The following is a 27829-nucleotide window of genomic DNA, read 5'->3' as shown; positions in this document are numbered from 1 at the left end:
GAAAAAAAAGAAAAGAAGAAACCATTTCTTTGATCTGAATATGTAAAACATATGCTCCCCTTCCCCTGGGCAATCCCTTATGTTACAAAAGATGCTGGATGGAGGAACTGATAGTCTGGGCCAACACAAACCAAGCCTTTCTGACATCACCAATACACACTGTGTTTCTCTAAGACTAATGTGAAAGTTACATAAATAAGCATCCAGGTGCAACGATGGCAATAACTCAACACCCATTTATTTCACTTTCATGTTACTTTTTGATTTTGAGATTTTCTCAAAAGTCACTGGCATGATTGCCATAGGTCAGTGTTCCTCAACAGATTTTTTCCTCATTATTGTTCCACGAAGGCATCTGTGTAGACTTCCCCCCTCATTAGCAACCTCATCTAACTGAACAGTAAGGAATAAGACTGCATGCTTCTGAGATCACAGGGAAAAAGCTGGAGCTTCTTAGAAATACATGATGTCAGCCACATCTCAGATTTACCAATCCGAAATGTGGGAGTGGAGCCCAGAAAATGGCACTTAGTAAACTCTCCAAAGGATTCTGAGACATCATAAGGTTTGAGAAGCTCCTGAAAAAAGGGATCCACAACAAAGCTTTACCACATAGCGGCCTCTGGCAGATGCATATAAAACACATGTCCATCTTTCCCCACACTGAAAAGCAGTATTAACTTCTGGATTACTACACAGACAATGGAGTTACCTTGGAGTTTTCCATCACACTCTCGATACAGTCAAAGTAAGAGAGGTCACTAACAGGCTCATTAGGATTATCCAACATCCCCTTGACGGTCTGCAAAGGCGAACACAATTTAAAATGTGAACTACAGGAATGTAGCAAGAGAGATTCATTATGAAATGCCAACCACCAGCTTCCCTTCTCCATAGGACTCTGGAAAGAAATGCTCACGTACTGCGCTTCTAGGAGGAATTTCGATCAGATTCCCTGCTACAAACACAGGACTGACTGGGGGGGTGGTATTTCAGGTTAGCTTTGCCAGACATAAGAACCTCTAGCTTCTCTTGTTTCACTTCTAGAGAACCACAGTATCTACAGAAGAGTGGGTTTCGTTTTTTGTTTTAAGTAAATTTCAAAGTTAATGCAAGGCAATACATTCATGGTCAATTAACTCTGCTGGGTAACTCGAAGGAGTTTAGATTCCAAGAAAGAACTCATTCATTCATTCATTCATTTCTTCATAAGAACCTCCAGTATTTCAATTCTGGGACCATTTAACAAAAAGGCATGAAAGACGGTAATTCCCCAAGGCCTTCCACTGGGATGGCTCATTCTGTTTTGATTTTCACAGGATAGGAGGAAGATGCCCATGCTTGTCTGGGACTCCATCAAGGAAATGGATATAGCCAGCTTCTGTCTCCTAAGCACTGAAAATCATCACTAGCTTTCTTGTGGTGATGACCTAGGCTCGCTACTTGTGAGGTAACTTTTGAGGGGAGGAGAGCCTGGGGATGTATCTGTTCAGTCTTCCTGAACCAGAGACTGTGCACGAGGATGCAGAACAGCCAACAGAATGGCAGCACCATCTGGGTTACAAAAGGTGAGGAAGATAATGAGAACTGCTGAGCCCTTCAGTTAAAGATACCAGTGGAAAGAAGGAGCTCATTTCAATGAAGATCTTTTCTCATTCCTTGGCTAGGACAATCAAAATTGTTTTAGTACCAGAAATCTTGAAATAGTCCCAATTCTGGCAATGAAGGACAATATTGTAACACAGAGTACATCTACACCACAACAATTCATTTACTCAACAGCAAAATGAAACGGCAGAATAGGGCAGAGATTTGGCCCATGTAAGACACATTCCCTTCAGTCCTGTGATAATAAATCCTTTCTCACTTCCAGCTGTGTACAACGGCCACCACCATTGTCAGCCTGCCTCAATCAAACACTTCAGAAGCTGTCCCGGGCATTCTCACAATGCCCAACTCATGCCAATAATCCAGAGAGCAAAAGGAACACTGGATACAACCAATCCATGGTTATTGAGATAAACACTGGGCAGTTTCAACAGGACCTCCACTGGCGAGGCTTGCTTGACGTGCAGGTGAGCATCATGATTTTAAGCTCACACACACACATTCTACAAGCATTCATGGAGTTTTCGATTATAAATCCATGACTGAGTATAAAGTGAAAAGCACACACAATCATGTGTGCCTCCTTGACTCTGGTGTTACTTCTGGTCTCCTCTGGTCTCCACATTTTACAGAATGAAACAAACGAGGAAATGGTTTTTGCTGAAAGTGACACCTATCTCTGATTCTATCCTCCCCACTGTCTCAGAATCATCTTTCAAAGGAGGCAAAGACTGATCATCTGCAGCCTGCACCCAATACCATAGGCCTTTTCCAGTTTGAAATAAAGCATCCTTTCACAAAATAAATGTTAGCCTGATAGGAAAAAGGGAAGCAGTGATGATAATCCCCACCAGATCTAATTTTCTTCATTTCCTTTCTACCTCGACCTGCACCTTGACTCCAGAATTCTTCCAGGGAAGACAGACAGACATAAAGACAGAGGCTAGAAGAGTAGCCATGTAGGGAAGGAAGAACTGCACACAAACATGCACACACTTTCCCATTCTCAGCAGCTTCTGCAGGGACCCACCTCGAGTTCCCGCAGGGCATTGTCACACTCCTTCTGCCCTGGGGCTTGCTGGGTGCACAGGGTGATCAGCTGGTTGATGCTCTCTGTCACAGCTCTGCAACAGGCACACAGAAAAAGGTGTTTGCTTATTTCACCGATTTCAGTAATTTCCCTCTGGTGTTTAGCAGGTTCACCAAAGATACAACTCACTATTAAGGCTGGGGTTTCCACGAGACCACTCTTACAGGCCCTATACAACACAAAATTTATACCCAGGAAAGATACAATGAGAATCTCTGCCTTACCTCTGACCCTTCACTTGATTTATCCTTAAGGGCACAACTAATTCAATGAGGACTAGTTTTTGATATTCATAAGAAAGCATTCACAATGAAGTCACAAATAGTAAAGTAATCACATCAATACGGCTTGCAAGATCCTTTTTTTTTTTCAGCTTTAATTGAGTTTATTGGTACATTTTAGGGATACAGTACAGTTACATTCATTGTTGGGATCTTGTATCTGTACATGACCAAGATCCTTTCTTAAAAGCCTATAGGAGTGATCAAGTTGCCTAAGCAAGGCTGTTTTGGAAAGCTTTTGTGTATTTTGTACTGGGAGGGACAGTATTAAGGACTGAATCAGGGAACACTGAACTACATCGTCAGTTTTTATTTTTATTTTAAGATCAAAGTCTCAATAAGTTGCTAGGCCATCTTTGAATTTAACAATCCTCCTGCCTCAGCCTTCCAAGTAGCTGGGATTACAAGTGAGCAATACAATGTCCCGCTTATTTTGTACATTTTAAAAACAGTAGATAGCAAAATGTACCTATGACTTTGAAAGCTCTATGTTCCAGGAAATTCTGTATGAATGACCCACTCCAAGCGGCTTTTCAAATTAATTCTTTAAAATAGCTATTTTTTTTGTTAACACCAACATAAATTAGAGCTTGTTGTAAGATTTTACATGTGTTTTTAGGACTTAAGAAGCAGCCCGGATTTTTTCCTATATCATTAGGATTTCGTACCTGGATGATGTAGAAAGAAATGTCCACTTAAAAAATTTTTGGTAAGATGTGTGACATGAGATGCCTTTTTTCACATGGAAGTCCAATTGTTCCAGTACCACTTGTTGAAAAGACTGTCCTTCTGCCTTGAACTGCTTTTTCAACTTTATTGACAATGAATTGGCCACAGGTGTTTAAGCCTACTTTCGGACTTTATTGTGTTCCATTGATCTGTCTAACCTTTTGCTAATATCATACTGTCTCGATTACTGTAGTGTAACAGCCAATCTCCAAAATAGAAATTATAACTGTTTGAGGAAATAGCCATGCTAATTACCCCGATTTGATCACTATACATTGCATACATGTGTTAAATTATCTAGAGCACCCAATAAATATGTGCATATATTATATGTCAGGTGAAAAATGAACAACCTTGTATTTTAGAAATGAAAACCTGAGAGAGATAACTTCATAAAGGAGGCTACAAATAAGGCGCAGAAACAAGACTTAAACCCGTGTCTGCTCATCTGACTCCAAAGCCAGACCCACAACCCTTTGTGCAGGACCCACAACTGGTCCGTGTAAGAAGGCCCTGAATTCTACTCACATCTCACAACTGCTACAGATAAAGGCCAATTTAAAACAAACAAAATAAAAGTAATGCATATACTGTGGTTAGTCACTAACATTGTCTAATGTAGAAGATTCCTCGTTTTATTAAATTGACTTTGCAGTTTCCCACAGAATATTAAATTAGATGGAAAATGATGCTGCTGATGTACAAAGACAATCAGCTTAATTATTTGATGAGCTACTGCTTTCAATTTTAAATATAGCTAGGGTTATGGGAAGAAGAAAAACATTCTTGAATTCAAGAAAGAACTCCAAAATAGTTTTCGAAAGTTCGATGCTGGTGGTTTGTTTATCTGGGGGAAAGTGATTCATTAGTGTGTCACTGGGAAGCCCTGTGTTCTCTCAGGAACAATGGAGACAGCAAGACATTCCCTGCTTCAACAACCTCGGATGCACAGTCTCTGATGGACACCCTGGAGGAGTCCCCATGCAGGCCAGCAGGGGCCAGTGTGGCAGCCCACAAGACCCACATCAGAGTGGACAGATTTGTATTGTCACCGGAACAGTAGGTGGTGAATGCCCTCCGCTGCGAGGACATGACCATCTGGAATGGATTTCCACATCTCATACAAACTTCCCATTTATTTCTCCATAAATGTGTTTCCTATTTTTTTTTTAACCCTAGTTTCCATATAAGGATTTGCCTATTTAAAAACTAAGTTTTATAATTGGTGGGTCTAGAGAATGCACAGTTGTGGGAAAGCTGCCAGCTTTCCCATTCTTTCAACTTTTTTGTAGATTTGATTATCCATAAAAATGTCAGCCAAGCATCTTGTGTCCAAACGAGTCTCTTGGGTAACGGAGTCAAGACAAAATAGCATCCTTTGGATCCGTGTAACTGATTTTAGAATCTAGATTACACAGCCAAATAATAAACGAAGTGGTCCACAATCAAATGATTATACACACTTGACAATGAAATACAATATTTTTGTTTTAAACTACAGTAACCCAAACCATAAAAGATGGATTAAAACAGATGTACATTTCACAACAGTTTGAGGACTCATTAAAAGTCATAGTGTACAGCATATTAATAATGCCATAGAATATCCAAGATATATAATTAAGTATCACACAATTTACAAATTAGTATGAGACCACCATTATAAAAATAAGCATCTGTATGCATATAAAAATGATAAAAAACATATAAAACGTTGAGTGATTGTATAATGTAATTTTTAAGGAAAAATTTAAATACATCTAAAAATCATAATTTGATCAATTTACTTTATAACTTAAAAATGACCAACATTAGCAGGCCCTGTGTTCTATGTAAAAGCAAATATGCCTGATCTAGTCACTTCTACTTTTTTTTTACATTTTTTAAAAAGCTCAAAGCTATGGAAGTGTATTTTTAAAGATACAAAAGGTTAAATGATCATAATTTAACTTTTTTCCTGAGTACTGAGGATTGAAATCAGGGCCTTCACACTGAGCTACCACCCTGTTTTATTTTTTATTTTGAGACAGGGTCTCACTGAGTTGCTAAATTGTTCAGGCTGGGCTTGTACCTGTAATCTTCCTGTTTCAGCCTCCCAGAATACTGAGATTATGGGTACATGCCATGATGCTCAACTAATAACATTTCCTTTTCTTATTCTTTATCTAGGCATATTTTTAAAAAACTGGTATCTGCAATCTCAGAGGTTGAAAGGGGCATTCGAAATTAAAAACCATTTCCAGTCCAGAGATACTGAAATGTGCAATCTGATAGCTTTGGCTGGGTATTTAAAATACATAGGTAGCTGGGGTGAAGGAAGAAAATCTATTATCTATGAAGCAAAAGAAATCATCGGATAAGGAGCTGAGGAAAAAAAAAGAAAACAATATAGGACAGCTTCCTTCCTGAAGGGAAAAGGTCTTTAGAAAAGAGCTGATCATATCCACCAAGTATTCCCGGGATCTGGTTCTACCCAAGGAGTGGAGATTAAATGACATACCTTCAATCTCCCTAGCACAGCACGCTATTTGCAATTTAGCTGGGGAAGCAAGACATGACATGAAGAAGAAGAGCCAAATGGGGCAGGGCAAGACACAGGATGGATCGCTGTACAAGAGACCAGATCAATGCGGGCACTCAGAGAGCACATGGGAAGAGAATTAACCTCAACAAGAGGGCAGAGCGCAATGGGGACCGGCACGATGAGAAGTCAGGGCTGAGTGAGATCCTGATTTAGATAAAAGAGAACATTTTGGATCACAGCACAGTTCCCACTGATATTTTTCCATTTTATACAGGAGAGGCCTTCTTCTACTTCACGCTACTTGCCCACCATCCTTTTTCTAGTCTCTGAAGATAGGAGGAAGCCTGCTTAACAGGAATCTCTAACAAATAACAAAGAAGGGCAAGCCCAGCAAGCAGGAGCCTCCTGCAAGTTCCTAGGGAGACCTCCAAGGACAGCAGAGCAGCTGAAGGTGGAGATGGGTATGTGGGTATGAGGCGACAGCCCTGGAAGTCCCTCTGCTCCAGGTGGCAATGGCATAAGCACCATGGGCAGGTGAAGGGACCCATAGGGAGGGCAGTTTCCAATGTGCAGCTGAGGGCTAGTCTGGGGTTTCTTGCACTATACTCAGGGGTCACCAGGTTAGCACCTGGCTGGAGGAAAGGTTGATGAATGGCTGACAAAGAGCCTCCATCCTCACCTAACTTGTCAGAGCCCAACAAATTAAACAGGAAAAAGATCATCAAGCCGGATTAAAGACAGTAAATCACGTTCTCTCCCCAGGCATAACAAACTATGGTACAGAGGTCTCTAAAAGTCCCTAGGCTTGGATGCTGAATTGAGCTCCAATTATCCAGCAGCAAACCTCTCTTCCTATAGCAGGAAGAACCTGCAGAGACCCCAAAGAGCAAGGGGTGCAAAACTACTGACACAGCAGGAAAGGGCTGGCTGAGGACACACACATGATAAACACGTGTGTAGTGGACCCAAGAAAGAACAAGAGTACGAATGAATGAACCTTGCTTCAGCAGGGTTTTGTGTCCCAACAGGAGCTTTCCCAACCTACCCAGCCAGGCTGGAATTTCCCTGGGAAACCTCCTCAGGGAGCAAAAGTCTCCAAAATGTGCCAAGAAACCAGAAAGAACATGCCATCATCTTCCTGCAACAGGCCTATATCAGACAGTCATTGTCACATGAGCAATTCTCAAGGCTTGCTTGCTAATAAAACCCTTAGGCTGGGAGCTCTCTGTCAGCTGCTGAAAGTCAAACAGGCATAGAAAGCTTTGCAACCTAGGCTCCAGGTCCTGTCCCCAGTGTCACCACCAGGGGGCGTGCAGAGACCCAGAGCTACATTCCAGTGCCAGGCCCTCCCTCAGCTGTGCTATCTGGCTTTTAAAAGGCCAATTTATATTCTCCTCCTCTTCCAGCAGTTTAAGAGAGTGAGCAACATGTTCCAAGTTGGAAAATATAATTTGGAAATGATGCAAAAAATTGAAGAAAATGGAAAACATTTGAGTTCAGATACCTTGAAATGATGGTTGCTGTATCCAAAGGCTCCTTTTAGGAAAAAAGAAGCAATCAAGAGGGGAGTTTTATATCAGAAGCAGCTGCTCACAGAAGGACCTCCCCCATCAGGGTCCTCACGCCCACTCCCACCAAAAAGGGAGGACACTTGTTCACAGGAACAGTCACGAAGCAAGCCCAAGGAGAAGTGGGGAGACGGGAAGATCATTTTCCAACCTCTGGAGGCTCTAGCTATTGTCTGCAGCTCAAACACATCATCTGCGACTAAACAAACAAACTGGAGGGATTGCAAGGGAACTGCTCGGATGTCTGACCCTCCACCGCGAAAGGAAGTAAAAACCCACATCACTGCAAGCCAAGAGTGGACAAGAGAGGATCTAACCATTAGCAACACAAAGGCTTAAGGATGATACAATTCACAGCCTCACTAATTACACAGGGTGAGCAGTGGGAGCAACGCAACTGAGTTAATCGAGTGTTAAAACTTGGATTAGAATTTAGGTCTCTTGACTCAGACAACTTACAGACATGATAAGAATAAAGCAAATAGAGCCAGGGATTTAGCTCAGTGGTTCCGCCACCTGCCTTGCATGTGCAAGGTCCTGAGTTTGATTCCAGGTACAAAAAAATAAAAACAAAAACAGAAACAAAAAAACCCCTGCACAAAAAACCTAGTTAAAAATAAAAGACAAGCAGAACTGAAGCAAATGTATACATTTTGAAAAGGGTTCCAATGACTATGTCACCTGATAGCTTCTCATCTTATCAGCTTTCCTAAAAGTAACACTAAGTTAAACAATGCCAAAAAAACATCTGCACCCCACAAAAACCTCATGAAACCTTCACTTCATCCTAGCTGTCACTGCAGGTGCACCACAAACCAACATTCAATCACTTGTTATTGAACTACAAGGCCACAGCAATGGACCAGGAGAAGAAATGATACTACTGCCCCAGGTGAAAGCAACAGGAAAGGACAACAATGAAATCATTTCAAACTAAGATTCATGTTTTCATTTAGTTCAAAAACAATTTTCTCCCAGGGCCACCCCATTCATCCTGAACTGGAGGCCTTCCACATGTGACAGATGGAACATGCAAAATCCATTCGAACACTGAATGGTGCCAAGCACAAAGTAGCTGTTTAATAAATGCCTGTTGAACAGCTTTTGAGCATTGCTTTCTTCTCTGCTTTGCAGTAATTTTTGATTTCCTTTTCAACAGCCATGTGTTACTTTTCAGAAGCTGAAAGATAAAACACTTAAAAAACATCTGTTTAAGCTTTCTTATTTACAGGTCAACAGAGGCCTAAGCAGGTCCCTGCTGAAAAGGCAGTACGAGCAGAGAGAAGACAGAAGTCATGGAAAGAAAACAGTTTTAAAAAGTCAGAGGCTCTCTCACTCCACTACCTACAACATAAGAAGAGCACCAATTCTTTGCTCAGAAAAGGTGGCAGGACACTGGGTGCCTCCTTTAAACTGTAATGGCGTTGTTTAAACACTCTATCTCATTCTTACCTTGCAGCTGCAGCCAGAAGGTTTTTCGCGTTAGGGGCTCCTGGATCCACAGAGAGAGACTTGGCAGCTAACAACAGCTTGCTGGATGCCATAGAGATATTCTTGAGGTTGCCTATCACTTGGATCTGGTCTTCTTTTGTCTGGAAGGTCAAAACGGAGCCAGTGTCATTATCAACGGTCCATTTCTCCTAGGAAGCATTCACAGAACTAGGAGCAGCATCCTGAAGGACAGGCGAGTTTATTTGTTCAGATCACATTAAGCTCGATCTGTCTGGAGATGCCTAACTCGCTGAGACACTGACTAGTGTCTGCTCTTCCCCAAACAGATGCTCACAGCAAGAAGCATGGAGCAGGGAGAGGAATCCAAGCCCAAGTGGGTGATCCAGAAACTGTGCTATCTCACAAGCGGAGGCATTAAGAGAGGAGGAGAAGGAGGAGGAGGAGGAAGAGGAGGAGGATGGGGACGGGAACGAGCCACTCGGAGCAATGCACAGACCAGACAACAGTTTCAGCATCTTGCTCAACAATGCTGGAGTTGTCAAGCAGTTTCTACATCTCGGCCTGGCACAAACGACTGGCACTGTCTCGATATGCAGAACAGAGAGCATTCCCAGGAGTTCCTGCCTCAGGATGGAACACATTGCTCACCTGGTTTGCAATTTGAGAAACAACCATTTGTGGATAATAGAGAAAGAAACACCCTGGATATCTCTTTTAGAGGGTTCACGGGAGCTCCGAAAACAACAGCCTGGCAAGCTGACACCAGACTAGTCCCGTTCTCCTGCTCTAAATGAGGGGCTTATCTGTCCCACCTTTTCATCTCCAGGAGCTAGCATTTAAGTATCTGACATTTCATTCGGCACTAGGGATAGTCCATTCAAATGAGCCCACTAAATCTCAAGCACACATACAGTACCTATATATTTACTATATTATCCCACATTCAAAAAGCCTTCCTCATCTCTGCTAAACATTCTCCCTCCTCCTCCTCCTTTCCTTCCAAATGGCACAAGCAAAGGGTGGATTCTACTGGAGGATCGTGGGAAAAGTTTTCACTCATCACTAAGAGTGCTTCACACAGGGGCTGATAGCATCTCTGGGAATGCCAATCTTGTGAGGTCTTGGAGCTTCTGAAGCAGCAAAAGCAAAGTACCATGGCCTGTTTGCAGGTTCTGGATTCCTCATCACCCCATCAGCCTCCAGGATAGACAGACCACCCAAGGGAGAGAGGCTCAGGCCAGTTCCAGATGGCCACCTCCTCACCCACCTGCGCTTGGCCAGCCATCTCAATGCCAGCATCAAGGAATTCATCAAAATCATCACTGAATTTTCCCGAGGCTGCTGCCAGCTCTCCACTCTGGCCCCGGGTGGCGTGGACGACTTCCCCAGCAGACTGGTTCAGATCGGCTGCTGCCTGGTTCAGCTCACTCTGGGCTTCCTGGAAAGGCTTTGTACTCGGAGGTAGCTATGGGGATAGAAGGCACACCCTGTGAGAAGTTACACATCGCAAGGAGAGGGATAAAGGAAGGATTGTGGATTGAAGAAAGACTTGTCAGGGACGCATCTCTGAGTCATCAAGACTGAGAGGCTCGGTGTGCGTGAAAGCAGGTGGGGTTTGACGTTCAGCACATCTGTGTTCACTCACACATTCACTCATACACCTTCATGGACCGTCTACTCAAAATTAGACCCTGTGGGTCTGAACATGGTAAGAACAGCTAGCCTTGGGTGTCACACTAACCTGAGTGGCAGGGACAGGATTCACTCCCAAGCATCCTGTCTCCAGAATCCATACCCTGGGCTACCACCCTATTATTCTCTCTTTTGAGATGGGAACTCAAAAGTTTTAGCTTTATAGAACTAAAAACTTATTGCTATTCAACTTCAAGTCCTGTTCTTCCAAACTAACAGCCACCAATATTGTTGGATGAATGGTTTTTCCTAACATATTTTGAACAGAATATGAGTGTCATTTGCAGAATTTTTACCATTAGTAAAAAGTCCTGGAGAGCTAAGTTACATTCCATTAGCCACCTCTGTGCATACCAGTCCAGGAAAGACAGAAAGATGAAGAGAACAAACTCTTCTTCACAAGTTGTGGATCCAAGATGGAATTCTTTGACTACCTGCTCTACCAATGAGTTGTAGATGCATGTGCTCCTCCATTACCTGGTTGTCACTACCTAGTACGGGTGGCCAGGGAATCACACATCCTCTCCCATCTCACTGGAATGACCGAAAAGCAAATAGAAACATGGGTTCAAAGAAGAAGCAAACCTTAAAAGCTCTACCTGGAAAATTTGCTGATCAGAAAGCAAAACAAGAGAAGGGCAAACTGGCAGGAAAGACAGCATTCTTAAGGGAACTGGCAGCTGTTCAGGAGAAGGGTCAGAGATCCCATGGAGGGAAGAAGACCCATTCGTACCCCTGATTCCCCCAGGTGACCTTTCCCAGCCAAGAAACTCTCACCGAATCCACCAGCAGCTTCTTGCTGGATTCCCCGATGTTCTTCAAGGCCACATCCACATCCTTCTGCCCAGGCAGGCAATTCACACAGTTATTCAAGGAGTGTGAGACAGCTTTGGCCACCTGAGGATGTGGAGGGGAGAGAAGAGCACAGGAAAGTAGCTTTCAGTACAAATGTTCTTGCCTATTTGTTGGGAATGAGCAGTGACAATATGCAGAGCAGACACAGACATGGAAATTACCAGCATCTACCCTGCACAGTGTACTAAACTAAATCACCTTGCCCAGGTCTCTTGTCCAAAAGCAAACTTCCACCCCCTTGCTGAGGTTAACATCCTGTGATACCGCACATCCAGCCTGGTCCCCAAAGCCAGGCTGAGTCACAGCTCTAATGTGAGGTCAGGATCCAAAACAGCTATCTTATAACATGAAAAGTGGAAATATCTCCTATTTTGAGAATCCTGCCGAAGATTCACTCAGGTAGAAGCAGGCCTTGAGTTCTTTAGAGCACTCTTAGCTGGGCTTGTGGCTGCTTTTGGCTGAGTGACCCTCTGCTGCCATCACCTGGAAATTTCATTCTGCCCACGTGCAAACAGATGCTCTAAGCACTTCCAGCCCAACCAGAGCTGCCTTTTAAGAATGTCCAAGTGGCTCTGTCTGCACTCTCTGGTATCATCGGTCAGAAGGGAAGTTAGGTCTGGTCTTTGGCGGTAGGCTGTGTCCTCCTGTTAAGCTAAAGCATCTCTTTCCAAGTTCCATGTCTAGCACTGTCCCTGAGTGGTTCCTAGCCAAGTGATTCCATCAGGTAGTTGAAGAATCACCCAAAGAAGAAAAGGTCAGAGGTAAAAACTTCTGAGTGACTAGAACTTGTATAGCTACCTTACCTCCCGTAAACCTCAAGGACAGGGTTCAGAGTCCCCCATACTCTGTTGACTACAAAATAAGACTTATATAAAAGTGAGTATCAGGTGTGACTAGCCTTTTTAGGACCCTCTGAAGGCTCTGAGAACACCTGCGGAGTCCAAAAATTCACACCAGCAACAGATGTCCAGAAGACAGGCTGCTAACACAGGCACACCGATGACCACGATTCCCAACCCCCGCCTCACCTGAGCTAGTCTCTGTTGACTCTCTGCATCCCCAGGTGCAATCAGGGCCTGCTTGGCTTCTTGGATGAGCATGGCAGAGCCCTCCATCACGTCTCGAGCAGAATCTAACATGGCGTGGGCAGCTGTGGGGTCATTTGTAGATGCAGCCACTCCCCGGGCAGCCTGGGCCAGGGTCTTCAGAGCTTGAGCCGTCTCCCGAGCAGCAACTCCTGAGGAAAGAAGTCCACCAGATTTGCCATTAGATTCCGTCTAAGAGCCACATTTTTTACTTGGTAACAGGCCAGGGCCTGGCTCAGGGAGAAATCCAGATGGATGGTTATTAAAATTGGAATTGTTGTGCTCCCCAAAGTAGTGGCCCGGAGCCAATCCAAGAAAGAAGGGATAACAATGGGCTAAAGATTGTGTCCCTCTGGCTTTTCTTGCTCAAACTACCTCATGCGTCCCTAGATGTAACACACCAGGAAAACGGGAGCAGGTACACGGGGTCAAAGTACTCAGGTGGGTCCAAGCACAGGTTATTTTAATTCACTTTTCTTCTCAATTGCCTTGCAGTATATGTGCTGCCAAAGTGAGCCTTCTGAATTGCCTTTAATTGGGCCATAAGGTATATACACATAATAAAGTGGGCAAATCTAAGTGAGTAGCTCAGCGAATCTGGACTTGTGGATACAGCAACATATCCACCATTACCTCTGCTCTTGGCCAATGATGCCCTTCACACCAGGAGGAGTCACTTCCTAACATCTCTCACCTGACACTAATTTTAACTATTCTTCAAAACCTCATGTTAATATTAACAGAACCTCACAGTATGCACTCACTGGATCTGGTTTCTTTCTCTGATCACTGATTGATTCACCCATGTTCTGTAGCAGTTTATTCTTTTTGCTGGGCATGTAGTACGCCATTATATGAACACACCAGCTTTGTTTATCCATTCTTCTATTGATGGACATTTGAGCTGTTTCTTGTTTGGGGCTAATATGAATGAAGATCCCAAGAAAGTTTTTACACATTGTTATGATATGTATCTAGCTGCTCCCCCAAAGATTCACACATTTTTTCAAAGGTGGCTGGCTTTAGGGTATATGAATATGGATTAAGGGTGTGTGGTAACCAAATTAGTCCACTGACTGGTTCAGCATGGTTGTGGGTGTGGATGACGGGATGGCCCACCCTGGGGGCTGGTAGCACCAACCAGTAAGTATTTACTGTGGATGGAATAAAAAGGGAAAGGAAAGCTTGCTGCTTCCTGTCTCCTTCCTGCTCTGCCGTGGACTGTTTCTCCCCAACCATACTGCCCTGCTTTGGAACCAGGTGAATATAGAATGAAATCTCTACAAACTGTGAGCTAAAAAATACCTCTCCTCCTTTAACTTATGGGTGTTGGGTATTTTGTCTCAGCAATGAGAAAGATACTAAGACACAGATACGCTCAGATGGACATATGGAGTCATCTCTTTTGGACCCAAACCTAGGAGTTGAATTGCTGGATAACAGTAAGTGTATATTTAGCCTTAGAAATTAGCAGTTTTCCAAAGTGGTTTTTATCATTGTGTACTCCACCAGCAATGTCGAAGATTTGCAGCTGTTCTCTGCCCCAGCCAACATTTTGAACTTCAGTCACTCTGGTAGGTGTGCAGTTGCATCCCAGCACATTCCAGTTTTAACTTTCAAAAACAATATTCAACACTTTCTAATATACTTAATGGCTATTTGGATATCTTCTCCTGTGAAGTTCCTGTTTGTCTTTAAGTCTAGTTTTAAGCAGATGCTGGGACTGGCGATAAACTATGACTCTAAACCAGTCCTTTAAAACTATAACATCATCTCGTGCAGAATCAACATGAGCTTAACTACACGGCAGCACACACTAAGAAGAGAGTGGAGACTGGAGGCACCAAGGCAATGAAGAAAAGAATCTAAGAAATGCAGACAGCATACCATGGGGCTCATCTACTAGCATGTTTCACATAGGCCCAGAAGTAACAGAACTCTGTTTACAAACACACTACCTAGTCAGCACAGTTCCTTAAACTCTGATACTCTTTGGTGTGCTTTTTGGGACAGAGAACTATGAGGGCTTCTGGTTAGAACATGCAAAATGTGTATGAAAAGTACACAGCTCAACCTCTCAGCGTTGAAACAACTATCTTCTACAGGGTCTCTGGGTGGTCTCCAGGGACCCTTGAGCTTGGCCTTCACCAAGACTGCTATGCTGAGCCAGCACAGATGCACCAGTGGGTCCTCAAGTTACTGAGGATACAGCTCCCCACTACAGCAATCAGTAGGAAAGGCTCCAGACTTGTGAAATGAGATAGGTTGTGACTAGACTAGCTGATCTGTAAATACTGTGTATGTCACTTAGAGGGATGAGCTCTACAATCTTAGTTCAGATTACAAAGCTGCCACTCTGCTGTTTATCACATGGCTTGCGGAATGAAATAATTTTTTTTTAAATAGCAGAAGAGAAAACACAAAGGTAAATAAAGCTAGAGCAGAGGAGTGAAATAAGCCAAGAGAACAATCATTCCATTTTATGCTTAAGCTTTTGGCATGTGGTTGAAGGATATCAGTGTTTAGAAGACTGCCAGATGTGATGAACCCTCATCGGGCTTTGCCTCCACAGCTCATCAGCTGTGGGGTCTAGACTGTTTCTTTTGGCCTCAGTTTCCCACAGGTTTTAGGTGAGGCTGAGGTCCTAATACTGACTGTTGAACAGTCAAGGCTATGGTTTCTAAACCTGTTTTCCCATTTATTATTTGGACTCCTGAATCCACTTTTACTGGAGTTGTATAGGAATTTGGAAGGATAAAACATTTATCTATGCAGTTAGAAAAGGCATATTTATGCAAAAAAACATTTATAGGAATGTCTTTTATAGACCCAATTTTTACGAGGCAGTAACTGGAAGCACTAAAACTCTACAAGGCTAAGCTTGCGCAGCCAACTTATTTTCTGCCAAGGCCTCTCTGTGAAATCTCCAGGCACATCAAGCATCCTTTTTGGAGGGATTAGGTTTTGCAGGAAGAGGAAGTTTCCTGGACTAAGGATGAAACAGGCCACCAGGGGCCAGAGAGCCCAGAAACCATCTAATGCTATGCATGGCTGCATTTACAGCCACGTGCTCAGTGGCAATGGCGACACAGTCCTGTGTTTATGCAAACAGTGCCCTCCACAAAACTGTTCTGGGAGCCAAGTGGGTATAACAATGCCAGAGACACTGGTGGGAAATTAGAAAGCTGACTTCTGCTTCAATAACCACAGTCTTCTGAAAAAAAGATTACTTTCACAAAGACTCTTGCCAACTGTATCTTAAATTGTATTCTAGAGCAGAGTCTTATGAAGACATAGCAAGTGATATCAAACATAGCAGCCTCTCCCTAAAGTCTCGTTATTCCTTGTCAGGATTCATGTGGATCACATGTTGAGATAGTACTGGGCCACACAACAAGCTTAGGAGGTCAAAATCACTAATGATACAATCTTTCACCTGCTGCAAAGTATTTGTGAAATGTTCTATCTGTGTAACTGTATTCAGCCATAGAGAAATAAATATATTTTGAGTAGTTCACTGGCCAAACAAAAACGCATTTGATTCAAACGCTGCCAGGTGGCATGTAATGTGCGTCCACTGAGCATGTCACACACCCAGACATGTCACACACCCCTGTGGGAGACAGAGCGCCGAAAGCCAGGGAAGAGCATGTCCACAGGTGCTCCCTCTTTGTTTTCCATTTACTCTTCAGCTCTGCTGAAACTGACTTCAACAAGGAGGCCCGGGTTCCACCACCTCATTCCTAAAGCCAACGAATGCTTTCAAGTCCTCGCATATGACTTTCTGGGCATATAAACATCCCTCTTCTGGTTTCCCTGCTCTACCCAGGGCTATAGTTCCTATGTTTTAAAAAGATTTCTTTTGTTCAGCTTTCTCCTTAGTGAGTTCTTTATGGTTTTATCTAATTAGCTTTTTCTTGCTCTAACATTCCCTGTAGGCAAACTTATCTACTTTCATAGCTTCAATCATTAACATTTTATTAATAATTTTCAAATCTCTTAACTCCAGCCCAGCCTTCTCTCCTGATTTCCAAAGCCAAAGATCTAGCTGCCCAATGACACCTCTACTTGCATATCCTCCAGGCACTTTGAATCAAACCGATTGGAAGTTTAAAATAACCCGTTTGAATGCAGCCCTAACCTCTGCCAATGCTCCTATGTTCCCATCTTGGGGATGTATACAACTTTTCATCCGACTATCAGACCAAACACTCAGAGCTGCACAGGCTACCTTCCTTACCTCCATCTCTGCCAACCACCAAAAAGTGTCGAGCCTCTGTATCTTTAATCTACTACCTTCTCTCTACTGCTGCTACAGTTTAGATCTCAAATGTTCCCCTACAGGTCCATGAGATAAAGTCAGTCCCAAGGGTGGTGCAGTTGGAAGGTGTGAGAACCATCAAAAGTGGAGTCTGGAGGGAGGTCTGTAGTTCACTGGGGGTGTGCTCTTGAAGAGGGCTGTGGGATCCCCCTCCCCTCTTCACACTCTCTTCCTAGTATGAGTCGAGTAGCTGTGCTCCACTATGTGCTCCTGCCATGAGACGCTGCCTCAACAATCATGGACTGGAACCCCTAAAACTGTAGTCCAAAATAAAACCTTTTCTCTAAAGAAGTTAATAATCTCAGGTGTTTTACTATAGGGCTAGAAATCCGACTAACACATTTTCATAACACTAGCATCTCTCTTGACAAAGGCAATAGCTTGTGTGCTGGTCCCCTGCCTCCAACTGCTTCTTCCCAGTTCACACACTGGAGAAAGGGCCACCTACACAAAGGGCAGTCTGACCAGCAGCCACAGCTAAAACTCCTCCAGGATTTTCACATGCTTTTCAGTTAAACTCCAAACTCCAAACTGCCTGATGAGGCCCTTTGGGATCCAAGTCTGGCCTAAACTTCCTGGTCTATTTTCTTACTTCTCAACTCTCTACTGACCATTCACTTGAACTTTATTTCCTTGGCTCACCCCTCTTTTCACTTCAATACATCATATACACAGCACCTGCCTCCACACCCCGCCAACGCCTGCCAGAGCTAAATGGTGCTGCTTCTAGGCTGCTTTTCAGATAACAGTGAGGCAGCCTGCCATTCTGGATACTGTACCAGGTGATGCAACTTGCAAAGCAATGTTCCCTTCACTCAACATGCTCTTCATCATGTACATAAAATCTGCCAAGACTCCAGGAACGTGTAGGAGTGTTTCCAACTCAAATCTCTCATACAGCTTATACTCTGTAAGAAGTTATGTATATCTTTCTTCCTCCTAGCATGCTAAAAAAGTCCTAAACAATCTTCAAAAGCCTGGTCTGGTGAAACTCTGCTCAATTTCCTTTACCACCCCTTGAGGAAAGAACGGTATGTTGTAAGTTCAGATGCTACAATGTATCATAACCTCTTCTGTACTCCTATGGTGCTCCTTTTATTTTTATTTTCAAGGTAATAAGTGGACACAGTTTTCAAAATTTGAAGAGGATTTTGCTTGTAGTACTACGATTACCATAAAGTGCAAACTTGCACGTCAATCCTCCCACAGAGAAGCAACCGAACACATACTGAAACATCTGTTTGAAGTCACTGGAGCAATACCAGGGCACTGAGGTAAAGATGGCAAAGATCCTGAGCAGAAGGAAAGCAGAAAGGGAAGGCCGAACTTCAAGGTTGCTTCTAATCCCTCAAGGCATCTCCGAGTTTGGAAATGTGGACAGGAAGTGGAGAAGCCGGGCAAAGTCCACCCAAATCTCACGGAGCCAGGAAGACAGTAAGGGTAGTGCTGGTCCCAAGAAAGAGAATTGCCCTGGTAAACAGCAGTGCCTTGGATGGGACACTCATGAGGCCACACCCTTCAAGGTCAACTGGAAAGAGTTGGTGCAGTCCCTGCTTTATGATGGTGATGTCTCCACCTTCACCCGGCCCAGCCGTTATGCAGCACAGATCGGCTTGCTTCTTGTGGGCTTCCCTTCCCCTGCAGACATTCTGAGGTTCCCACTCATTCACTCTACCAGTAACTGTCTTTCATCTTTGAAAGCTTCACCGCCATCTTTTCTTATTCTCTTCGGCTTTTAAAGTTTCTCTACTTGAGTGGGGACACGTGAAGTCCTAGGAGTCTGGGCGACCTGCACACGGTTTAGGAATCATTCCATGAGCCACTGTGCGCTCAGTAACAAGCCCAGGGAGAAACACATAGAAAGTGCAGGAAAATAGACCGTGAACTGCTGGGAAAAAGTCACGATTGTTGCTGACAGTGACTTCCCTTCCCAGACACCTAAACTGGACTGCGCCTGTCCACCTGGCATTACGAAGGGCCCTGGGCGGGGGGTGCTCACCTGTGTAGTGCTCGTTGCCTTGAGCAGCACAGGTGAGGAGCTGTGCCATGGAGGAACCCACTGCTTTCGAGGTGCTTCCCAGGTCCTGAGCACATTTTTCCAGCTATAACAATATCCAAAAAGGAGAGAGCTTAGATGGAAGGAAACATTCACCAAGGTCTCAACATAATTTAAAACAATGAAGCAGATAAAACTTTAAGCCTGAGTTCTTTCTTACTGAATTTACCCACAGTACTTAGCAACAACAGGGGAGTACAGGAAAGACAGCCTAGCTTTACAGTCAAAAAATCTGGGCGCACACTCTGCCCTCTGTTACTAGCTGTGTGAGACTGGGTGCATTATTAAACCTCTCCAAGCCTCATTTTCCTGAAACTGTAACACCTAGCTGAAAATTTTTCAGAAAATGAATGTCGGTTCTTTACAAAGGGTAGCTATTAACATTATGCCTTTAGAAGCTAATTTAGAAAGTCTACAATGATTTCTTTACGGGCATTATTTATGCCTTGGCAGGAAGTAGGCAGACATTCAGCTGTATCATATTCTTATCATGAAACACCATTAACACTGTTCAGCTTGATCATTACACTTTAATGAGTTCAACAGAAAGAAAATCCTCAAGAAACAGAGGTTTGGGGGGTGGAAATGAAAGAATATGAATGGGCAAAGTGCTTGATTCCCATGATAAGCATGTTATCATACTTTATAAATTTCCTAAAAAATTGAGAGAACAAGCCAGGTAGGGTGGTGCATTCCTGAATTACAGCACTTGGGAGGCTGAGGCAGCAGGAAGGTTGTGATTTCAAGGCCGGCCTCAACTACATAGCAAGACCCTGATACAAAAAAAAAAAAAAAAAAAACCACAACAGGAAGGTTGTGATTTCAAGGCCGGCCTCAACTACATAGCAAGACCCTGATACAAAAAAAAAAAAAAAAAACAACCACAACAACACAATTGGAGAACAATCGGTAAAGACTTAGGATACGCATAATTACTTGATTAGTAGGTGAGGACAACATTTTGGAAGAGACTTGGCAGTGCATTATAAGAGAGCAGAGAAGGAGAAGAAATTCTGCAATTTCAGTAGTCCAACATGTTTCTTGTAAGAGCATATGCCTTCTAATAAAAATAGACATTGGCCCTTTGTAGTCAACAATATAACACAATGCCTATTGTTTTTCCTCTCTCAAATTACTTTTTCCACAATGCATTATTTTTTTTTTTTTTAGGAAAAATACTTTCTTTACAAATTATAAGGTGTTTCTTCCATCCTACTTCATCCACTGTTTCATGTAAGACTAGAGTTCCTGGCATGACAGCCCCTCCCTCTAGTTTCCCAGGAGTATAAAAGTTTGCAGACACACGTGGACATTTACAAAGCTTCTGGTTGAAATGCCAATCCCAACTCTGTCACTAGCTGGGTAACTGGTTAAGTGAGTCAACCTGTCCAAGCCTGTTTCATCTTTATAATCAAGGCAACTTGATTGCACAGATATCTGAGCGTTGCCTATGTACCAGGCATTGTTTTGTGGTATAAGAGAGGCTCTTATGAGTCCATTTACATTTTAAGACTGTTTCATTCCTTCAAAGAGCATCAGTAGTTAAGAGAAGAAGCTGTTAGGGGAGGGGACGGAGCTCAGTGGTGCATCTTGCCTACCATGCTTGACCTGTGTTTGATCTCCAGCATTGTAAAAAGTAAGCAACATACACACACAAAAAAAGAGGAACAGCTCTCAGCATGGGTTTGGGAGTCCTGTAGATCTGGATTCAAATCTTGGTTCTGCCACTAATTATCAAGTAACATTAGACATCTCTGTTTACTCCAGAGGAAATGGGTTTAAAAATACTTGCTCATTAGGGTTACCAGTCAGGATAAACCAGACTGTGTGTGAAGGCTTAAAAGGTGCTTAGTAAGTGGTGGTATTTTATTAGCAGTGCTCAGAAAAATGTAGGAAAGTTAGCATATAGAAACGAAGACTGGTAAAATTTTAGTCAGAAAACGCTGATAAAAGCATCAGGAGTTATCATAATATGACCAAATTAGACCTCTGGTGCCATTTTTCTATTTGCAACTGTGGCTTTACTGGATTAAAACCTCTGCTGTTGTCCACCTCAGTTCCTTGCATATACAAATGCTTTTATTTTAAACATGACTGTTGATTGTTTTTTCTTGGTCTACCATTATAACCTCATTGCTACCCATTTCACAGATAAAATACCTGAGACACAGAGGAAATGCTGTCCACAGCCAGCTGGTGGCAGTGGGTCTCGAAGGCACCACTCTCAGCTTGAGATCTAGTCGCACCAGCTGCAGGGAGCATTCTTTTCAGAAAAAGACCGCAGGATCGGGACACTAGGATTTGTCCCAATTATCAAAAAGAGGGGTATATTTTAACAGATGCCTGTTCAACCTCAGCAAAACCCCAGGAAAGAGCACATATAACCATTGGTAAAAGTTCCCATGGGTAATCGCTATCTTAATGCAGCTCCAAAGCTATGTGGCAAGTCTGGGTCCTGAGTTCCAAATACTTGAAATGCTGGGTCAGTTAAGCCCAACTTCTACAGTCGCCTCACCATGATCATAATAAAACCTGGAACACACAGCCAGCTGTCTGGAAGGGCATACCGTTTCTCCCGGGAGTGGTTTTAGCTGACTCTCCACGGCTGCCATCTTGGCATCCTGCAGCTCACTCTTTAGCGTCTGCACTGTATTCAGAGCTGAATCAATTTCCATAGGGCCACAGGCTTCATGGGCCTGTCAACAGAGTGAGGAATATGTATACACAATCAGCTTGGGAAAATGATCTCCAATTAGTACAACACATGAAATATTTTCTGGATATACCCAATAACTCTGAGTGCAGCAGGAGGCAAAGGTAGCAGCTATTTCTTCAGGGTATAAAATCACCTTCTCTTAGGACCTTAGTCTTACCTTCCCTATTAATCAACTGTGTATGTCTCATCACTGTATATATTTAAGAGTCTTCTTGCATCTTTTTTATCCACAGACTTAAAGAATCTGTTATTCACTGTTGCTGGGTTACAGAGATCGAGCCCTTAGCACAGTATGTGGGTACACAGAGGTTCAGAAGCAGGCAGCTGAATGAATAAAGAAGCCAATCTAGGATGCTAGGGCCAAGTCTACACTCACCCTTATTCTCCTTACAAGGTTTCCAGGTTATAAATCATTATATTCCCATACTGAAGATTGTGAGAGTTTTAAAAAGGTTATTTCATTCTCTTAACCATTTGGAACATTGGTTTCCAACCCTAGTGACTTTATGCACCCAACCCAACATTAATTAAATACATGTATAATACATTATACTAATTACTGATGAATTTTAATTTCTTTCCTTTTTTAGATAATAACAATAGTACCAGCAGTAAATACTGATTTTTATGTGCTAGCACTGTTAGGTGAGGAAATTAAAGCACAGAAAGGTTAACTAAATTTCTCAAGTTACAAAATTAAGTCAGTGACAGGGCCAGACTTTGAATGTAGTCTGTCTGATTCCCCCACACTTAAGCCTTACACTACATAACAAAAATATTTACAAAGTTTCATCATGCCTTCCTGTATCCAGTGGACATTCTTGCTTTCCTCTCCCTTTGGGGTTTGCAGGTGTTTATGGCTGGTATGTGTCTAAGATTCACTGAGGAAACTTCTTCAAATGTAGATGGGTGGGATCTATGGGCCAACATTCTGATTTGGGGCCCAGAAACCTGGCCTCCAACAAGAACCTTTGATGATTCCAGGACCTCTCTGTGGAGCACACTTCTTTTGATGGCTACTGGTGAAAGCTCTGGTTACTTTTCTCTGGAAAGGAGTGCAATGCTCATATTAAGAATGCAAGTCAGATTCTACTTACTTCCCTTGTTTCTATACAGGAAGTGCTCTAATAAGCATTCACAAATTCATGCTAGAACTTCATGCTAACAGCACATTATGGTAGTAATGAGGTCCTTTGGTAATTAATAAGCTTCAGAAACAGCAACTAATTCAGCCCTGAATTTTGCTTTACTGAGGCCTTCTAAAGTGAATACTTCTATGTAAAACAAGAAAATTTTCAAAGGAAAAAAAGATAATAAAGATGACTCCCCTATTAGATTTTCTGCCTAAATTGTTCATTGAATTTTCAAGATGATATCTGGAGATATGATCACTTATTGCTATAGTTTGGAACCAAAATTTCCCCAAAAGACCCACGTGTTAAAGCTTGGTCCCTGGCCTTTGTTACTATTTGGAGGCAGTGGAATCCTTAGGAGGTGGGGCCGGGTGGAAGGTAGTTATGCCACTAGAGGTGTGACCCTGAAAACGATATTAGGACCCTGTATTCTTCCTATGTCTCTCTCTTGCTTCCCAGCCACCAAGAGGTGAACAGGTCTTCTCTGCTACATCCACCTCGGCCATGATGTTCAATAAAAGTCATCTGTAGTCACAAGATGAAAACCAAGTCTGTGAGACAGTGCCAAACACAGTAAAAGCCAACCACTGGGGGTATCTTCAATGGTCATGCAAATGGAATGGACAACTCTGCCAGGAAATAGATCTGGCCGACGTCAGGCCCTGGGCAGCACCCACACCACACCAGGGATACAGAATGAAAATCTTCACCCCTGATGAGTTAACCATTGGGACCAGGCCCAACTTGCCTTCTGTGAGGCCGTCCTCAGTTCAGCCAAGCTGGTTGCTAGGTTCTTGGCACACTGACTCAGTTGCATGGCTGCGGCCTGGTCACTCACGGTGGGTACCGCAGCCTTGGCGGAAGACACCATCTTGCTTCCAGGCTGTAAAGAGATGAGCAGAAAGTAAGACAACTCCGGGGCAGCAATGATTCCACAGTGACCAGAACTTATTTTCTCCTAAAAACAGAGGAATATCAAACACTGATGTCTTCTTCACTCTGACCCCAAAATTACCACCTCAGGTCAGACACTCTAGGGGAATACATTTTCGAGATATTTTTTTAAAAAAATGTGTTTCATTAAAATTCTCATTTACAACAGATTTCAAAGACAGCTCTTATTAATTTTTTTTTGCATTTCTTAGATCAGCTCTTTATTCTGAATTTCAAATATATCCAGTGGGCTATTTTGAAAAGTAAAGACAAAATAACCTTACATCTCATAATCCAAAATGATTTTACCATGTACAGGTGTCCTAGTTTTGAAACTATAGGAGAATACCATTTTCTTTTACAATCTCTTTGCTTCATGGATCATATCATTTTCATTAGCCATATAGTATTCCATTGTTACATTTGTTAACATTTCTCAATCCTCTATTATTGGGAATGTTTCCATTTTTCCTCAATGAAATAATGATCAATCAACAACTAAATGTTTGTACCTATTTATAATTTTCTTTGTATATTTTTTTGAGATGGTCTTGATATGTTGCCCAGGCTAGCACTGAGCTCACAATCCTCCAGCCTCAAGCTTCTGAATAGCTGTTTTGTATAAATTTTTAAAATAATTTCAAGATCAAAAAGCATTACACTTTAAGGCTTTAAATATATTTGTTAAAAAACTAATCCGAGAAAACATACGACAACTTAAGTGCCAGATCATAGACATGAATGAAAAAGTTAGTATTTCTAAAATTTAAAGAATTAAAAAGTAGTAAGGAAAATCAGTGCAATTATATAAAAAGCATGAACAGACAATTCCATATAACAAAAACAACAAAGCAGAGCATATGAAAAATGTTTAACATTGTAAAAATCAAGGAAATGAAAATCAAACATGTTTTTTTTTTTAAGCACTTAACTTTCTATCTTATAAAAAATCCATTAAAAGTATGCTCTATGTGCTGCTAGTTGTAAATTTAGATTCATTCATCTTTTTGGAAGGGCAATTCCACAATGTGTAAGAAGCTGAGAAGTAAGAAGTTAAAATGTATAAACTTGCTGGGGTGGAGCTCAGTGTTACAGCGCTTGCATCACGGGTCTGACGTGCAGTACACACATACACAGGTACAAAACAATGTATAAACTTTTGCCCTGTCAACTGTATTGCTATTTAAGCTTAACTTAAGAAAAACAAGGGCAAGGACAGTAGAACCAGGAAGATGCCCACACTCCTGTATAGTAACATCCTATTGTCCTGTCAGGGTGGGGAGAAGGCACACAGCAGCTGGTTCCTGGACCTCTAGTGAGGGGATGCCCTGTCCACATCATAAATCTTAATGTCCCCAAATTAAAACTAAGTTGTTTTCAATCTTATTTCTAGAAAGAAAGTCATCATAAAGAAGTCACTTGAGAGGGGAAGAAAGAGGCCGGGTGTGGTGGCTCACGCCTGTAATCCCAGCACTCGGGAGGCTGAGGCAGGAGGATCGCTGTGAGTTCGAGACCAGCCTGGGCTACATAGTGAGTTCCAGGTCAGTCTCAACTACATAGCGAGGCCCTGTCTCAAAATCCTCCCCTGCAAAAGAGGGGGGGAGGTTTAAGCACAGAAAGATAATCATATTACCAATTCTATGATGGCAGAAAATATAAAAACTTATTTGTCCAATGAGGCAAAGATCACTAAACACACAGTATGGCCACTTGGTAGATTATTCAAAATCATAAAAATCCAGATGGTAAATGAAAAACCTAAAGAGTCAGCCAGGCATGGTGGTACATGCTGTAACCCCAGTTCTGTGGAGGCTGGGGTAAGAAGACTGCAAGTTGGATACCAATTTAGCAAGACTGCATCTCTAAATAAAATAAAACTTTAAAGGACTGGGTATGTAGCCCAGTGGGAGTGCTTGCCTAGCATGCACGAGGCCCTGGGTTTGATCCTGAATGCCATACAAGAATGAAACAAGATGGCAACAAAAAACAAAGGACGTATATACAACGCAGTACAATTCAAAAATCACACACACCCTTTTGTGCATCTGTTTGTAGTTTAAATATGTGGAAAGATAAAAACTTTCATTATTTTATTTCTGCATGTTGGAGTTATAGTACAGGAAAAATTGGAGGTATCCCTTGGTCCTGCAACTACGGGTTGAACCAGGAAGGGATATAGAGCCAAAATATATCCTAATATCAACTTCTTATGAGACATAAGTAGAGACAAAGTGCTGATAAAGACAGAGGTTTGAATATAAGAAGCAAGCACAAGGGAGTTTTCTCACGATGCTATCACTATACTCAGTTTTCCCTAAAATGAATCTACCATACTGTGGGTGTAGCTCAGTGGTACACAACTTGCCTGGCATGCAGAAGTCTATGGGTTCATCTCTAGCACCACAAACCAAAGCAAACCAAAGGAAACCAAAGCGAAAACCCAACAAATCTACCTTTCACCCCAGAAAGCGGACAATCCTGACTAACAGCCAGAGGCCACCAGGAACATGCTCATATTTGGAAAAGAAAACATGAAACACACTTGTGTGTTTTCCTAGTCTATGAATAAGAATACTAGGTGCTCTAGAAACCTAAAGCACTACCTGGGCCTAGGCCATTCATCATAATTTACAACTTACTACATTTTTTTCCCTCTTTTCAAAGAAAAATGAATAAAATACTCCGGAGAAAAATGGGTCAGATCACATGCTGCCTCCCCAGGGCAGTTATGTGCATATCAGCATTCTGCTTTGCCAGGTGAAAGCTCCTTCTCCCAAGACTGGACATACAAAGTTGTAGTCAAGGCTAAGGGATTCACACATTCCTCTCCTTAAGGACTAAGGGCTGCCCATGCCCAGCTGGGGGCTCCATGGAAGACCAAGGTGACCGCTTCTATGTTACCTGGAGAAAGTTCTGGCTGGAGATGATGAGAGCCAGCTGGGCACTGAGGTCCTCTGCTTGAGCTTGGCTCCCTCTCACCCCCTGGACCAGCTGAGGAATGTGATCCGCCACAGCCTGCAGAAAGCCAGGAGACAGAAACTGAGCGCAGGCAGAAGGCTGCAACTATCAGAGAGGGTAGAAATGACCCCAGTGACTTGTTTTTTGGATGAGATATCTATTCCCAAGGGTGCTGGTCTTGACACTTGGATTTAGAAATTTAGCTGGGTCCTCACCAACACTGAAACTTGTTCTGAGTCCCCTTCTCCCTGTGCACTCTACCTAGTGGTCCCAAAGGTCTCGATGCATTTAGGAGAAGATGAGTCGGCATAACAAAGCCTTAAGAGAATTTCCCTAGTTGTAATAGGGTTGCAAATTTAGTATCAAAGCATCTTCATAGTTCACAGGTGGATAAACTAAAGTCAGATGGTTCCGTGGTGAGAAAAAATTGAGAGAAATACTGAGCTACTGCATATTTAAGTGCTCTCGGTTCTTACTCTGCATGTGTGTTCTGTGTGCCAGCCTGCATGTGGTCATGGTTCCTGCTTCTCTGTTCTAAGCAGCACTTACCATTTCTCAAAGTGAAAACCCAAAGCCCAGAGCGAAGGAGACCAGGAGCAGCACTGACTCAGCAGGACTGCAATTTCCTGTGCTGCCTTACAGACCAGCCTTTGACCTTCTGTGGATCCTTCCACATTTTCCCCTCAGAGCCCACTCTTGCTCTCAGGGGTCACAGCAGCTCAGTCACCATTGCCGGTAAAGGTGCCCAATGTATCATGGCCTGGTGACACTTTTTTTCTCCAAAAACCTACTCCAGTAAGTTAAAAAAAAAAAAAAAAAAAAAAAAAA

General features: G+C 42.7%; 1 protein-coding gene across 8 annotated transcripts in view; it reads right to left on the bottom strand.

The window, feature by feature from the left end:
* The window catches only part of Tln2 (talin 2), a 392497-nt gene that overhangs the window by 79327 nt on the left and 285341 nt on the right, over positions 1-27829 (bottom strand). For all 8 annotated transcript variants that reach the window (XM_033756129.1, XM_033756128.1, XM_010641220.3 and 5 more), the window contains 10 exons: positions 26945-27058; positions 23859-23993; positions 21829-21957; positions 19205-19307; positions 12828-13036; positions 11722-11841; positions 10520-10717; positions 9253-9392; positions 2639-2732; positions 713-802 (listed from right to left, as the gene is read on the bottom strand). In XM_033756129.1, coding sequence (XP_033612020.1) covers positions 713-802; positions 2639-2732; positions 9253-9392; positions 10520-10717; positions 11722-11841; positions 12828-13036; positions 19205-19307; positions 21829-21957; positions 23859-23993; positions 26945-27058 — 1332 coding nt within the window. The remainder of the gene's footprint in view (positions 1-712; positions 803-2638; positions 2733-9252; positions 9393-10519; positions 10718-11721; positions 11842-12827; positions 13037-19204; positions 19308-21828; positions 21958-23858; positions 23994-26944; positions 27059-27829) is intronic.

The sequence above is a fragment of the Fukomys damarensis genome, unplaced genomic scaffold, assembly GCF_012274545.1.
Source record: "Fukomys damarensis isolate Sample0158 unplaced genomic scaffold, DMR_v1.0_HiC HiC_scaffold_25, whole genome shotgun sequence".
Taxonomy (NCBI): Eukaryota; Metazoa; Chordata; class Mammalia; order Rodentia; family Bathyergidae; genus Fukomys; species Fukomys damarensis.
This window is presented reverse-complemented; position numbering and strand designations above follow the sequence as displayed.